Source organism: Vicia villosa, unplaced genomic scaffold, assembly GCF_029867415.1.
Source record: "Vicia villosa cultivar HV-30 ecotype Madison, WI unplaced genomic scaffold, Vvil1.0 ctg.000399F_1_1, whole genome shotgun sequence".
In the NCBI taxonomy this organism is placed as follows: Eukaryota; Viridiplantae; Streptophyta; class Magnoliopsida; order Fabales; family Fabaceae; genus Vicia; species Vicia villosa.
This window is the reverse complement of record NW_026705179.1, coordinates 360,042-375,093: the sequence shown is the minus strand read 5'-3', so window position 1 is coordinate 375,093 and position 15,052 is coordinate 360,042. Positions and strand designations below refer to the sequence as shown.

Sequence of the window (15,052 nt, the reverse complement as noted above, 5' to 3'; positions counted from 1 at the left end):
TCCTTGAATAAGCCTATTGATCCTGAATACTATATTGACAAAACATCTGAAACGGTCAAAATTTATTGGGCTGAATAAGATGTATAACCCTAATCATGTCAAGGCTTTCCAATATAATCTTGTGCAAATCCTGGTAAAATTGAGAGTAGATTTAAGGACCAAATAGCTAAGTTTGGTTATTTGGATTTTACTACGCATTTTAGTTTGACATCTGAGGGTACTAATATGTATGTTGCAAGATCACCTGACTATGATAGAATCTCTTTTGTGCAATATATTTCTAAGTTTGTTTTTTATCAACTCAACATGGTAAATTTCCATATCATTCAAGTTAGATTTGATATGCGTATTCTCCATTGGATTGTAGTTATATAAGGTGCTCTACAGGAAACCTAAAAATTGGGCTAGGGATGATGACCTTGACCTTTACTTGTTGTGGGACCTTCTTACTAATAGTGAAATAAATTGGGTAAAATTTATTATTGATAGAATGCTCCATTGCAAAGAAAATCCAAAAAAGGCCAATGTTTTTCACTTTATTTGTGTAGCTAATTTTATAGCTCAATGGAATTGTATCCAAGGAAGAAGATTTTGTGGAAGCTCCAAAGATTTTGTTGGAGCATGTAGGGGAACTAAGAACAAATAATTACATAAAGACAGTAAGAGGAATTACCAGCACAGGAAAAATAGATACAACAATATTACTTGGAAGAGAGGACTAGCAAGAAGCCAGAAATTGGCAACAGTAAACACAAAAAAGAAAGAAAGAAAATCAATAATCAGGGGCATCAAATGAATGATGGAAAGAAGCAAAAGGATATCATAGAGAATAACATTTATCCTGAGATCCAAGAAGATAGCAGCAATACGAGCACCTTAACACAGAAATATAATCAAAGTCCGGAAAATTTAAACAAGCCTCGCATCATTTTGGGTAAGAGTAAGAGAATTCATAATAAAGGGAGGAACAAACATGATCTTCAAAATAACTAAAGTCGGTAGGACAGGAAAAAGGCGACAAAAGGAAAAATCAGAGACATAAGAAGACTCTTACTAGAGTAATGTAACACCCGAGACCGAAGAAGGCGATGGGTAGTTATATCGCATGTAACACTTGAGACCGAATATGGCAAGGAGTGGTCGCCACACACATCGGAATGAGAGGGATCTTGAGGCCAATTGAGTATGGGACTATATGGTTAAAGGAAAGCTTATAAGGATTGATGGGTACTACATATACCAACAAGATGCATCTTCTTTTCGGTAGTCCATTTCATAATATCTCTACAATTAAGCGTGCTTGACTTAGAGAAATTATGGGATGAGTGACCCTACGGAAAGTTTCTTGGAAAGCATGTGAGTATGGACAAATCATGCTGAAAAGACCCGTGTTGGTTTGTGGGGTCAGACGATAATTCTGAAAGCAATCTGGGGCATTACAAATGGTATTAGAGCCAAACCTCTCCTAGTACAATGTGGTTCGAGGACGAACCATGCGGAAGCTGGTGGACATGTAACACCCAAGGCCGAAGAAGATGAGGAGTGGTTACACCGCATGTAACACTTGAGGTCGAATATGAAAAGGAATGGTCACCACATCTGAATGAGAGAGATCCTGAGGCCGTGTAGGTATGGGACTGCATGGTTGAAGGAAAGCTTATAAGGATTGATGGGTACTACCTATACCAACAAGATGCATCTTCTTTTCGGTAGTTCGTTCCATAAGAAATCCACAGTTATGCGTGTAACATCCCAATTTTTCTATTTTATTTATCTAATAGTTATTTTTTATTAGTATAATTATTTACTTATTATTTTGGGTGATGATTATTTAAATATGTATTGTTGTGTTAATTTGGCTAATTGAGTTATTATAATTATTAGTGGAATAATGAAATAATAGATAATGGGCCTAATTAGTTAAGATAAAATGGGTAGCTAAGGCCATTAGAAAGAAAGGAGATAGTAAGAGATGAATTAGGTCATTTCATAACATTAGCATTTGGTAAGAAGAGAAGAAAAGAGAAAGAGGGAGAAAGAGCAAATTGGGGGAAATCTTGAAGAAGAAGAAGGATTTTGATTTGAGGTAAGGGGAAGAATTTTCATTATCTTGAGTGTATGAGTATGCAATGATTAGTAGTATGCTAGGTATTTCATTTCTCTTTATTTCATAGATTTTTACATGTTAGGGCTTATGTTGAATCCTAGAATTTTGGTAGTAATTATGTTTGATGATGTTATATGTGAACCTATGGTTAGAAATATGTTTAGGAACTTTGTATGTGTGTTAAATCCCTGCTTGAATGAGTTTTGGTTGCTTAGAATCGGATTTTGAATGGTGCGAAATTTGCTGAAATTGCACAGATTTTCTAGTTCTGGTGTTGTTCGTCGGGCGAGCATCTTGCTTTGCCGGGCAAGTGCGTGCTGACATGTCTGAGTCGGGCGAGGCCAGCAGGCGAGAGGTGGCCAAGTTTCTGTTTTGCTTTGTCGGGCGAGAGCAAGGTTCCGCCGGGCGAATATGCCATGTTTGGTAAAAATTGTAACGTGCATAAATTTTGATCCGTAACTCTGTTTTATGTCGTTCGAAACATTAGGAAGCTAATGTAATTATCTATATGATAGAATTGGATTGGTTAGCACTTAATGGTTTAATTAAGAAGTTGTTGTGTGAATGACATATGATTATCATTATGTGTATTTTGATTTTGTGAATTGTGTGGATCATTTGTTGGCATGCTATCTGATATGATATACATGATGTGTGTGAATATGTATATGCTATTTGGATGTGTTTGTTGAGCATGATTACTTGATGCATTTTGTACAATTGGTGGATAATTCAATGTGTGGAATTATTATGGTATGCAGTATGTTAAGATTGTTTGGATAATCTTAATTGCATATGTTTTGTGATAATTGTACATGCATTCATGGGGAGATTGTACTCCGGTTGGCTTTGATCCTTGTGTGGAAACATAAGCGACTTTGTTTCTTTTATGGATTCGGAAGCGGTGAACTATATGGTCATATTTTGAGGGCTTTGATCTTGTCCGGATCTGAAGCGTGGCTCTGATTTTTAATCGGGAGCGGTGAGCTTGATACTCACATGGTATCACATGCATGAGTCACATTAATTGCATTTCGAGTTACATTGTTGTTATGTGATTGTTTGAATTGATGTGATTGTTTGTGTGGTAATTGTATTTGTGTATGTGAAATAATTGTGAAACTTGTTCAAATCATGAAGTGTGATGAATGATTATACTATGATATATTATGTTCATTGTACATATATTATGTATTCATTATGATATGAATACTCACCCTTTTGTTTGAATGATGTTCATTGTGACATCGTGCAGGTTCCGACGAGTAGCGTGCTTGCACGAAGATTTAGCCGAGGAGTCTTTCGGTTTTATTGTTTTATTAGGTAGTGAGTCAAATGCTCTGATCATGTAACACTGGGGGTTTTGAACTTATGTTTTAATATTTGGATATTGTTATCTTGTTTATACATGGCATGATATTTTGGATACTTGAAGTTGAAGTCTATGTTGTCTAGTTATTGAATTCATATGACATGTATATATATATATATATATATATATATATATATATATATATGAGTTGATTAGGTTATATGATTTGGTAGATGGATATAGTATGGGATATATTCATTGAAATTACTTGAGATTTGTTATTCCGCGTGTGATATGCATAATGCATGAAAGCGTGAAGTTTCAAATTGTGTTATAAGGTGATCAGTGCATGTTTGTATGTTTTATTTTGGGTTTTCATTGCGATGGAAACAACATGTGACGCCCTTTTGTTTATGCATTTATTTTACTCTGTGTATATTTATTTGAATATTTGTGGTTAGAAAAGGGGTGTTACAAAGCGTGCTTGACTTAGAGCAATTATGGGATGGATGACCTTCTAGAAAGTTTCTCGGAAAGCGTGTGAGTGAGGACAAATCATGGTGAAAAAATATGTGTTGGTTTGTGGGGTCATTCGATAATCTTGAAAGCAGTCTGGGGCGTTACAAGTTACGCTGAGAAAAGTTATAATCTTAGCTCCACGTGTTGCATCGACGACAACACAAACGATAATTTCAAACGGGGTGAGAGCACTGAAGAAAAACACAATCACAATAAAATTACAAATAACAAGGGAGCAAATAACAATTCCACCTACATTAATTAGGACTATAAGAGAGACAACATCATAAATAACAAGGATAATACCTGGAAGTCCCAACACCATCCTCAGAATAGTAATGTCAAGAACCTTCAAAAAGAAAAAACAAATCAGTCACCACGCATAGGAAGAATAGAGCAGAAGAAGAAACTACCTGGAGTAAGATGCATGTCATCATAAGCACTAATGTGAATTTACCTATCCTTAGGGAGTGGAATATGGGAGCCTGGTTTCAAAATAGCAATAAAGACACCATTGGTACAACTACGTGGAGCCTGAAGGGCTATCAAGATCCTATAGCAGCGGAGTGTCTAAGTGTGCTTAACACTGTGAAGCTGGCTACAAAAATGAAAGTGAGAAGTGTTCATCTCATAATAGATTACAAGAACCTAATGAAGAAGATAGAAAGCCACAATAGAATTTGTTGGTACATCTTGTCGAAGGGCCAAGGTAGGAAGGAAGAGAGTAACAACAAAGGTGATAGGGTAGATCAATGGAAGAAGAAGAGTGAATTAGCACTGAATGTCTGAATGAAAACTTGGATGAGGATAGAACTCACTTAGGTACTTTGGTCCACATGACCGTCAAAATCCTAGTGGGTTTAGAGAGTTGGGTCATTCAGTATGTGAATAGAGCCCAGAACGTGGAAGCTCATTTTCAGACCAAAAATGCTATCAAAGATAGAAATCTTGTGTATAAATACTAGTTGTGTGAATTTTATCATAATAATAATAATAATAATAATAATAATAATAATAATAATAATAATAATAATAATAATAATAATAATAATAATAATAATAATAATAATAATAATAATAATAACAACAATAATAATAATAATAAAATCCTAATCAATTTTCTTAATTCCAGTTATTTATCCGAAAAGACAAATACAAATACTAATAGGTTAGCTAATTGTACTATTACTCTTAATAAATTAAATCTTTTTAATTATCATATTTTCTAAACTAACTTTTCACTTTTTGTATATATTTTTTTAGTTGATGGGTTAAAATATCAGAAGTTCTAAGAACCACAAATATAACTTTTGTGATTTAAAATGATCGGAAATTGATAGGAATAAGCAAAACGAGGTGATAAAAAGAGATACGCAAAGACATTGATATGCAAGAGCAAGAATATAGATTCAAATATGAGATTCTCCAGTTATGCACACTTAAAGTGTGAACCTATTCCTGGAAAGAACACCATTTTGATAACTCCTCTGAAGCTGATTAGACAGGGCCACAAAATAGTAACGAGTGACTTATATGTATATTTTGGATATTGGTTGTCTTTTTTTTTTTTTTTGACCGATTGTCAATTTATATAGTTTGCCTTCTTGAAAAATGGTCATCAACAAATTTAATATTCATTAATGGTTTTATTCATTAATGGTTTTTAAAGCTGATGTCTTGTGCTAACTCCCAAGATTCGGGATATCATCTCGGTGTGTACACAAGCCCCAGGTGTGAGGCCCAAATGGACGAATTGCTTAAGGTTGCCACATAATGATCGTCGAAATTCGGAATATACATAATGCCCCAAGCATGAAGCCCGAGGAGAAGAACCGCTTAAGGTTGCCACATAATGATCCCCGGAATCTGGGAAGTACACAACCCCCCAAACATGAGGCCCCGGGAGAATGGTCGCCGACATCCGAGATGAACACAGCCCCCAAGCGAGAGGCCAAGGGGGAGAAGCGCTTAAGATTGCCAAGTTGCCACATAAGTACATAATGATCGCCGAAATCCGGGATGCACATAACCTAACGACTAAACTAGTTAATCTCTTTTTAAATAAAAATGCACAAAGAAAAAGACACGGAAGAGTTATACATTTGAGCAAATTCTATGTGAGAGCCCGAATTAGGCTTTTAGTACAGTAGCAGAATTAATTTATAAGGGCTAATAAACAAAATTAAAAGCTAGCTAAATGAATCCAAAATTACTCCTCGACAAATTTCTATTTAGAGATTCCCTCATAACAGTATCAGCTGCAGATATGTACTTTCTCATGATTATAAACCAAGGCAAGACAGATTCCAGGCACCAACATCGAACCATTTGCCCACTTGGCTAGCTATTATAGATATCTGCACCAAAGCACAAGTTTGTCAAAATAGTTTCAGAGAAACAGGAGACTGAAAGAAAAATTCATAACGACTACTACTGTTTGACTGCATTCAAGCAACTACATTGTTATCAAAAGCTAAAAACCACATATTTTTCTAAAAGAAGCAACACTCGTCTTGACAGCTGGATACATATCTATGCATGCAATCATTTGCATCCAAAATTCATAAATCGTTCGAGCAAGAATATATCTCCAGAGCTATTGTATACAGCGCACAGCAACCAGATGGAGTCAATAAGGAATGTAGCAAAAATGATTTTAAATGCTAACCATGGATGGCTGGAATAGCACTCCGATTTCGGTGAGTTACCTCCATGTTTAGCATTTACAAAATGAAACTTCTCCTGTGTGACTGGTCTAGCAATTCATGACCAACACAACTGAGTTGGATTGGTGAGTAGACGACTAAAACGATTATTCAGGAAATTATGCAACAAGGCCCCCATACCATCAAAATCAGGTATCACACTAAAACTACTATCCTTTTTAAACACAAGGTTGAGCACTTGGAAGAAGAAAATATGTCATACAACAACAATAACAACAACAATCAAGCATTATCCCACTAAGATTGGCTACATGGATTAAAAGATGCCATACCGCTGAATTATGATTACGTTTATTGAATTGGGTGTATGGAGTAAATTTTAATTAAAGGATAATAAATCAACCAAAATGTCTTATATTCATCCCAAATGCAAATCTGAGCTCCCTCTATGCCGGAAGAAAGTCTGAGGCATCATGACAGTGCTTAAGATGATGTGAGGCACCGTCTCTGCCAATCTATGAGCATGAGGGTTGTGTGCACAAATAACTAATAACTAGAGAGTTGGAATGAAACTGGACTGAGCTTGATTCACACAAACACGGACAAAGAGAGAACAACCAGGTCTGTTTCACTAGGTTAGACGGAACAAATGGATTAATGAACATCACAATATCCTGCCATATAGTAAGTTCAGAGATAAACTTCTCTCCAAATCTTTGTTAATAATCAGGCAAATATTTTTCCTTGGCCGTTTTCTCTTTCTAACTATTGAACTATCTTCCTTCTAAGATGTTTACTAAAAAAGAAACCCTTCCTTAAAGATGCTTCTATACAAAGAGTTCAAGAAATGGCATCATGGTGTTAAAAATGTTTCTAATGTAGGCAACCCTGTCCCTAGCTTCAATTAGACAGAAGTTCCTGATCACACGACAGCAGCTCCAACAGGTGCGCTATTAACGCTATGGTAGCTAGGTGAAAGCTTTCTAAAGCGGGTTTAGAGGCATTTTCAGGCCCCACTGTATATATCATTGGTTGGTTGGTGCCTTGCAATGAGCAACAATCACAAGATCTGACATCCCCTTCTTAGTTAACAATGTCCATTTAGTTCATGTCCCAACCCCTTGAAGCCCTTTGGCTTGTTGTTAAAGCCTATATTATGGTATCATCCCTTGGGCCTTACACCTAAAGCAACTACCTTCTTCCCAATGTCCCTTTAGTGCATATTGTGATGCTGATTGGGTTCAGACTTCAATGACAGGCACTCTACCTCTGGTTCAGACTATACTATTGCTAACCTACACAGGGCCTCCAAACTTGAGACGACTCTGGTTGTAACTGACTATTCAACCTATCTAAACTTATCCATATACCTACAACTCATATTCAACCTATTCCCTCAAGAACCATTTGTTCTTTTAATAATCATTACTAAACATAAAATAAATATTAAAATTCTAATATTAAGATAACTATAAAATGTTAATCTACATTATTACTTGAGTTTCATTTATATTATTATTTATTAATTATCATACTTTTATACTTAAATCTATTTTTATGTTTTTGGTAGGATCTTACTATCTATGGTACAACTTTGCAACCTTGACTCCCCTTCTCGATTCTAAATAATATATCAATTTAAACTGCCTTATAATGGTGCCAAAACTGCCAAAGAGTTTATTCAAAACAAGGCGTTGCCCTCTTGTACTTATAGTACCACCCCACAATAAGTTATCAAAACTGCATCACAATTATAAAAGCCAAAACACAGCAAGCATGTCCCACAGATGCTTCTTTTCCAGTCTATATATGAAATGTTATCAATCTTGGATAGCGGCGTGGCACAGCCATCTCCAAAATGGAACTGAAGGGAAGCGAGGAGTGTAACAGCCAATATTTTTAGTTATTTTAGTGACACGGACAATAATTCACTAAATACGAATGAATACATAATGAATAAAAACTAAAATAAATTAAGCAAAGTTCATGAAGTATTCATATTTAAAAATAAAAGTCACAAGTGTTAAGCAAAACATACTTGCAAATGTCAATAAAATTCAATAAAATAACCTTGCTATCCTTAAAAGTCACTCATTTGTGATGGAACAGCATGGTCTGGCACGGTTTTCTTAGTTTTGTTGTTCCGTGCCGAGATAACGGCTGGAACGGCCTAGTTTTAATAACATAGATAATCACCAGAAACTCACGAACATAACTGCAAGGTCTCATGTTGGAACCCAGCAAAAATGTTCAGTCTAACAATATAGGCATTTGTCAGTTGAACTATGCCTCTACTAATATGAACTGAACAAGAAATAAAACTTAACCATAGCTATGGCCTATTTGTATGCAAAAGTTACTCTGAAATACACATATTTATAGGTTTCAAACACCAATTTTGACCACCGAACACCATCCTAACCTTAATTTCATAATATATCAAACTTATAACTACATTTCAAAAGAGAAATTCATACATAAAAGAACAACAACAACACTTCAATGTATGATAGGTTATTCAAAATCAAGTCAAAGTCTACACAGGCATAAAAACAATAGCACACAAAACAATAAATAAAAGATTATAAATAATATTAAACCAAAAAATTTAGTCTACATTTTATGATATCAAATACATAGAAACTGCCATTACAATACTAAGCCATATGCAAAACCCCAATAAAAGATTCAAAGTGAGCTTAATTTCCTGAAAAATGAAAGATTCAACAGAACAAAAATATTTGTTCTATGTTTGAGTTTATTATTTAAAAGATCTTGCAAAGAATACTTGTTAAAAAATCGAGATATAGGTAAGAAAGTATTGTAAGTCATGACATTCAATGCATAATTAATTTCAAAATCTGCACTTTCCATTAAAAAACTTTCATGGTTGATTCCTTAATCAGTGTCTTTAAAACATTAGTTAGCATTTTCCTTATTGTAAATGGTATAGGACACAAAAACGCAAAGAAAAAACACAAGGTTGCAGTCTCAAGAGAAACTTGTTATAGTACACACTGCACAGCACAACGCAACACAACACCATCTAATCTAAAAATAAAAAACACACATAAGTACGGCCAAAAGCCAAATAGGGTTCGCATCAAGCAAAACCACCACCACCACACCACCGCCTGACTTTACTTCCAATACTTCCATTTTATGTGTGCCACAACATAAAGAATAAAAAGTTTATCAAAACTCAGAAAACAACACCCTTGAAGTTTTATAGCCTAGCTAGACTTTTTTATAGAACAAAGTTCAATGAGTAATGACTTATCATAAACTATGAAGACCTCTCAAATAATAGTACTAGTGCAACAATTGTTAGTATATTTAATTGCAGAACCACGAGAAACAACCAAATAAAAGCATTCATCACACTCCTTGAATCCAAAATCAACACAAAATAAACTATTGAAAAAAGCCCTTTAATGCTTAACATCATTCATTCATTGAAAAACAAAAGACTAGATAGTAGGGTAAGTCAACAAATCATCAAATCAAGCTAAAAAAGGAACCAAAACAATTAAAAAACTTAAATTAATTGTTTATCTCACCATTCGATCCGGATCGTTTTCCACGCTTGATTCTTTCCAGCTGAACCTGTGTATCCATAAACATCTGCATCCTCTGAACTTCAATATCTTTAGCAAACTGCATCCTTTGTTTCTCCAAATCCACCATCTGCCTCAGTTTCTGCCCCTCCACTCTCTCATACATTTCACCAAATCTCTCTATCGCCTTCGCCAACCTCTTCATCCCTTCCCTCCCTTTCTCCCCTTCATCCACTTCACTTCCCCTACCTTCCTCTTCCTCCACCTCCACCTCTTCCTCCTCTATTTCTACTTCCTCTTCTTCATCTTCCTCCTCATCCTCATCAGCTTCCGCAGCAGCCGCTGCGGCGGCTACCGCGGAATAATTCCTCCTGAAATAACCATCATCCATCACCGCCGCAATCGGCCTCTTCTGCGGAAGCGCAACGGCAGTCGGAGGAACCGAAATAGCAGGCGAGGGCAACGAAGAAGGAAACTTCCGATACGGAACCAAAGGTAAAGCAACCGGCGGCGACGGAGACGGTGATGAAGAAGTTCTTTTCGTATTAAAATTAGGTCCAATCAAAGCATCTAACCGTTCGAAAAACGGCCATGTCGAAGAAACCACGCCATTCGAAGACGAAACCCTAGCTTTCTCGATCTTATACTTCTTCTTAATCGTGTCGATTCGATTCTTACACTGAACATCTGTACGATGAGTTTTCTTCGTATGTCCATGAAGAGCGTTAACAGCATCAGCAACATCCTGCCAATCTTTCTGCCGGAGATTCCCACGGTTCAGTTCAAGGTACCGACGACCCCAAGCGTCAACCAGAGTGGATGAAGCTTCCTCAGACCAGCAATCCTCACGGACAGGGACAGGACGTGACGGCGGAGTGAGGGAATCGTTAAAGTCCGGCATCGGAGAAAAAGAAAAAAGAGAAATTAGGGTTGAAGAATGATGAGAGAGAAAGAGATATAGAGAGAGAAAGAGAAATAGAAACGGCGGAAGGAAAACAAAGGCGAGAGTTTGGGATAATGCAGTACGGTCGCCGGGGAAGGGCGCGTGTTGTTGGGGGAACCCCCAGTGTGTGAGTGGCTCGCGTCATCGGATCGGCTCGGCTTGACCGAAAAAACTACTATCGGAAAGCCCAAAACTTTTTTTAAAAAATAAACCTAAATTAAAATTGATTTTGTAATTTGGAAATATCTTAATTCAAACCAGAGTGCCCTTTTAACTCCACTTAGATCTCTCTATTTTTATTTTTTTACTTTTTTTTTTTTCATTTTGATTATTTAGGTGACAAAGAATAATAATATGATATTAAAAATTAAAATAGAAATAAATTATGAACAGAAAAAATATGTGTAGAAAAAAATTGTATTGCCAAAATAAAAATTTGAATTATTATATTACATTGATTATAATTTAGCACTTGAGGATGTTTCTCTAAATGCATGTCACCTAAAAGTTGTTGAATCATATCATTCACACATGAAAGAAATGTTTCTTTCTCCCTTTAGTTCTATTTATAAAAAAAAAAAAAAATTGTTTTTTAAATACATTAAGTAACTAATATATTTAGACAAGTCAGATATATTATTTTTTTAATAAACTTAAAAAATAAAATTTTTCATATAAATAAGACTAGAGAGAGTATTAACTGTTTTTTTTAAAAACCAAAAGAAAGTTTATTAATTGGGCTTCATCTTTTCAAGGATTGGAGAATTTTTCCTTGCCACCCCACATTTTAACAAACACTTCTCAAATATTGTGATTTTACCATATTAATCTTACTAAATAAAAACTCATTCATTTGTAATAATTTGATTTCAAGTTTTCATTTACATGGGGTCTTTCATTCTATTTATTGAATTTATGAGAAATAAGTATACAATTTTATTGGATTTTTTTAGGGTTTTTACTGATTTTTTCAACAACAAAAAATATATGCATTTTTACCGGCTTTTTAGAAATGTATGGTAAAAATGCATGTCTCTCATGCATTTTTACATGATAGTTCGAAAATTCTGATAAAAATGCATATTTTTTTACTCGATATTTTGAAAACATCGATAACAATGCTTGTTTTTAACAAGATATTCTAGAAGTATATTTTGGACAAAACGAGGGTGTGACTCAATTTCACATGTTTTTGGTAAATTTGTGGAAGTGCATTTTCGGAATCCAGGGGTAGTTTTGATTTTTCACTAGGGTGGGGAAGCAATGCTTAGTGTGGAAAAAACAATCCCCAAATTTTACCCCGTACCCCAACATTTGTCCCCCTACCCCTACTTTATATCACTTTGGACTAAAATGTCCCTGTATAAATAATTTATTTGTCTCATTTTTTACTTTTTCCTCATTCTTTTTCCGAGTTCTTCAAGCCAATGAAAAATTTTACATATCGGAACTCTTTATCCGGGTTATTTAGTCCACAAACATCAAACTGGAAGTCATTCAAGTAAGTTATCTGATCAGAAACCTACCGGGAGTCTTAAATCATAGTTATCCGAAACACATATTTTAACATCAGAGACTTGCTTTTAAATAATACTGTAATGAGTTTTAAAAAATTTCTTCAGAGAACTTTGAAAGAAGTTATCTAATGAAGAAAAAATACTACTGGATGTCTTAAGGCATAGTCATCCGAGTGGTTCCAAATTTTTACCGCCAAATATATTTGATAAAATATTTCTAGTTTTATAATTTTTTTAAAAAATTATTATTATGTTTTTATCTTGTGGCCCCGTTTCTAATTAAATTATTTTAATTAGAATAATTATGCGGTATGGTATTTTCTGTGTGTTTTGATGAATGTTGGGATTTGTAGTTTTGATTTGATGAGGAGTATTGGCCTTAGAAGTTATATCAATTAAGGCATTAGGGGTGTGTGACCAATACCGTAGAGGCACGGGGGTGTAATGAGAGAAACAATAGTTATTTTATTATTAGTAAAATGATAGAATAATTATTATTTGGTGATTAATTAAATAATTATTAAATTGGAGAAGGATAAGGTTGGAATTATGATTTAGGGGTCCTAGGGTCAGTGTTGGAATAAAATAGAATTGAGAAGAGAGAAGAGAAGAGAGAAGAGAAGACAGCACACAGAAACTAAGATTTATCGTAGAAGAGAGAAGATGAGAAAAGAGCACCAAGAGGCTAGGGCAAAGGAAGTTCACTATAAGAGTCAAGAACCGTCGAATCCAAGGTAAGGATGGGGTTATAACATTATAAGGGATTGTATGATGGTGAGTTATGGTAGAGATAACTAGTATAATTGTATGTTCATGTTTGTGTGAAATTGAGTTTTCATGTGTATGTGATATACTGTGAATGTTGATGATGATCTTGTGTTGAATCACTTGACATTGATGAAATTGATGTGTAAATGTGTATTAGATTGATGTATGTTAATAGGGAACAGACCCGTAATTGAATTTGTGTTTTAATCTGGGAAAATTGGAGTTTTTGGGGGAATGAGGAATGAGTACGAAATTGAAAATTATGCAAAAAAACTGCTTCTACGCATGAGAAACCGGTTTTTAATTTTGAGGAAACCGGTTTCCTGAGTGAAAATTGAGGTTTTTGCGTTACACCTTTTTCGTAGAAAGACTGATGCTGGAAAGTATTCATTCTGGAAAGCTTTCTCCATATCTTCCCACGATGTTATACTGCCCGCTGGTAAAGAATAGAACCACTCTTCTGCCTCTTCCGCTAGAGTGAAAGGGAACATCCTAAGCCTCTTTGCTTCTTCAGTGTGACCGTCAATTTTTAGAGTGGTGCTCATGGTCAAAAATCTCTGCAGATGCTTATTTGCGTCTTCGTTAACCTTTCCGGTGAAGGGTTTCCTTTCAAACTGATTAATGGTGCTTGGGTGCAGTTGAAAGTTGGCAGCATTTACCAGTTGGTTGACAATTATTTGTCTTACCCCCGGTGTGTTTGCAGCACCGTAGTCACCAAGGAGTCTCTTCGGCGCTGGTGGATTCTCGCCCATGACTTCTTCTTCACTTTCACAATCTGAACCTGAATGAACTGAAACAACCTCTTCTTCAGATTCCAGTTTTACCCGACGAGCTTGTCTGCGCCTTGCGTGCAAAGTTCTTTCGATTTCTGCGTCAAAAAGAAATTCAGCCGAGGTCTTACCTCGCATAAACAGATTAGACAATTATTAGAAAGAGGAACAATAATAGAAAAATTGTGTAGAAAATAAAATTTTAGTCGTAGAGCAACAAAATTCTAATTGAAATAAATCTAAAACTCAATTATCTTCGACAGTCCCCGGCAACGGCGCCAAAAACTTGATCGGTAAAATAGCAAGTGTACTATTTTTCCTATGTAGTAGTAATGGGAAAAATCCCAAGTATCGAATCTCGAGGAATGTTGGCTGGAGATTTCGTTTAGAAGAAATATTCTTTGAAGGATTAGAATTTGAAGAAAGATGGTTACTGATGACCATTTTTGAGATTAAAAATGGCTACTGATGGCCATGTTTCGAGGATGTTGTTTGAGTTGGAGTGAAGATGGTTAGGATCGGAGCTAATTCGAAAAGAATTATCTTTAAAGACTTAAACGTTTTACGAAATACGAAGGGTACTGAAGCTTAACGTGTTTTCGTGACATTCTCGGTTCTGATCACGTTGCCACGCGTCGAAAGACGATTCAGGCGGGAGGATTTGAATTTCGAAGTAGTCTGTGTAACCGAACAAAGACAGATGGCATCCCAGGAATTCTTGTGAGAAACGTGGCATCAGATTAGTGTAGGACCGTTAGGGTCAAAATTAGTATAAATAAGGGTCTTAATGTTAGGATTCCGTGTGTTCATTTTGTACAAATCACTCACAAATCACTCAAGTATCAAGTGTTTAGAGAACGAGTTCGCTAAGAAATGTACGTATGACACCAACA

General features: G+C 35.4%; 1 protein-coding gene across 1 annotated transcript; it reads right to left on the bottom strand.

Annotated features, from left to right (window-relative positions):
- Positions 1-6,019: 6,019 nt before the first annotated feature.
- On the bottom strand, positions 6,020-11,323 carry LOC131627743 (trihelix transcription factor ENAP2-like). Its single transcript, XM_058898597.1, has 2 exons — positions 10,165-11,323; positions 6,020-6,295 (listed from the first exon to the last, which is right to left on the bottom strand). Exons 1-2 carry the CDS (start codon positions 11,060-11,062, stop codon positions 6,279-6,281), a joined length of 915 nt encoding a protein of 304 aa, XP_058754580.1. The 5' UTR covers positions 11,063-11,323; the 3' UTR covers positions 6,020-6,278.
- Between the last annotated feature and the right edge of the window lie 3,729 nt (positions 11,324-15,052).

Excerpts from the sequence above, each read along its gene's own strand:
- LOC131627743 (XM_058898597.1), bottom strand. The coding sequence starts at position 11,062 with ATGCCGGACTTTAACGATTCCCTCACTCCGCCGTCACGTCCTGTCCCT.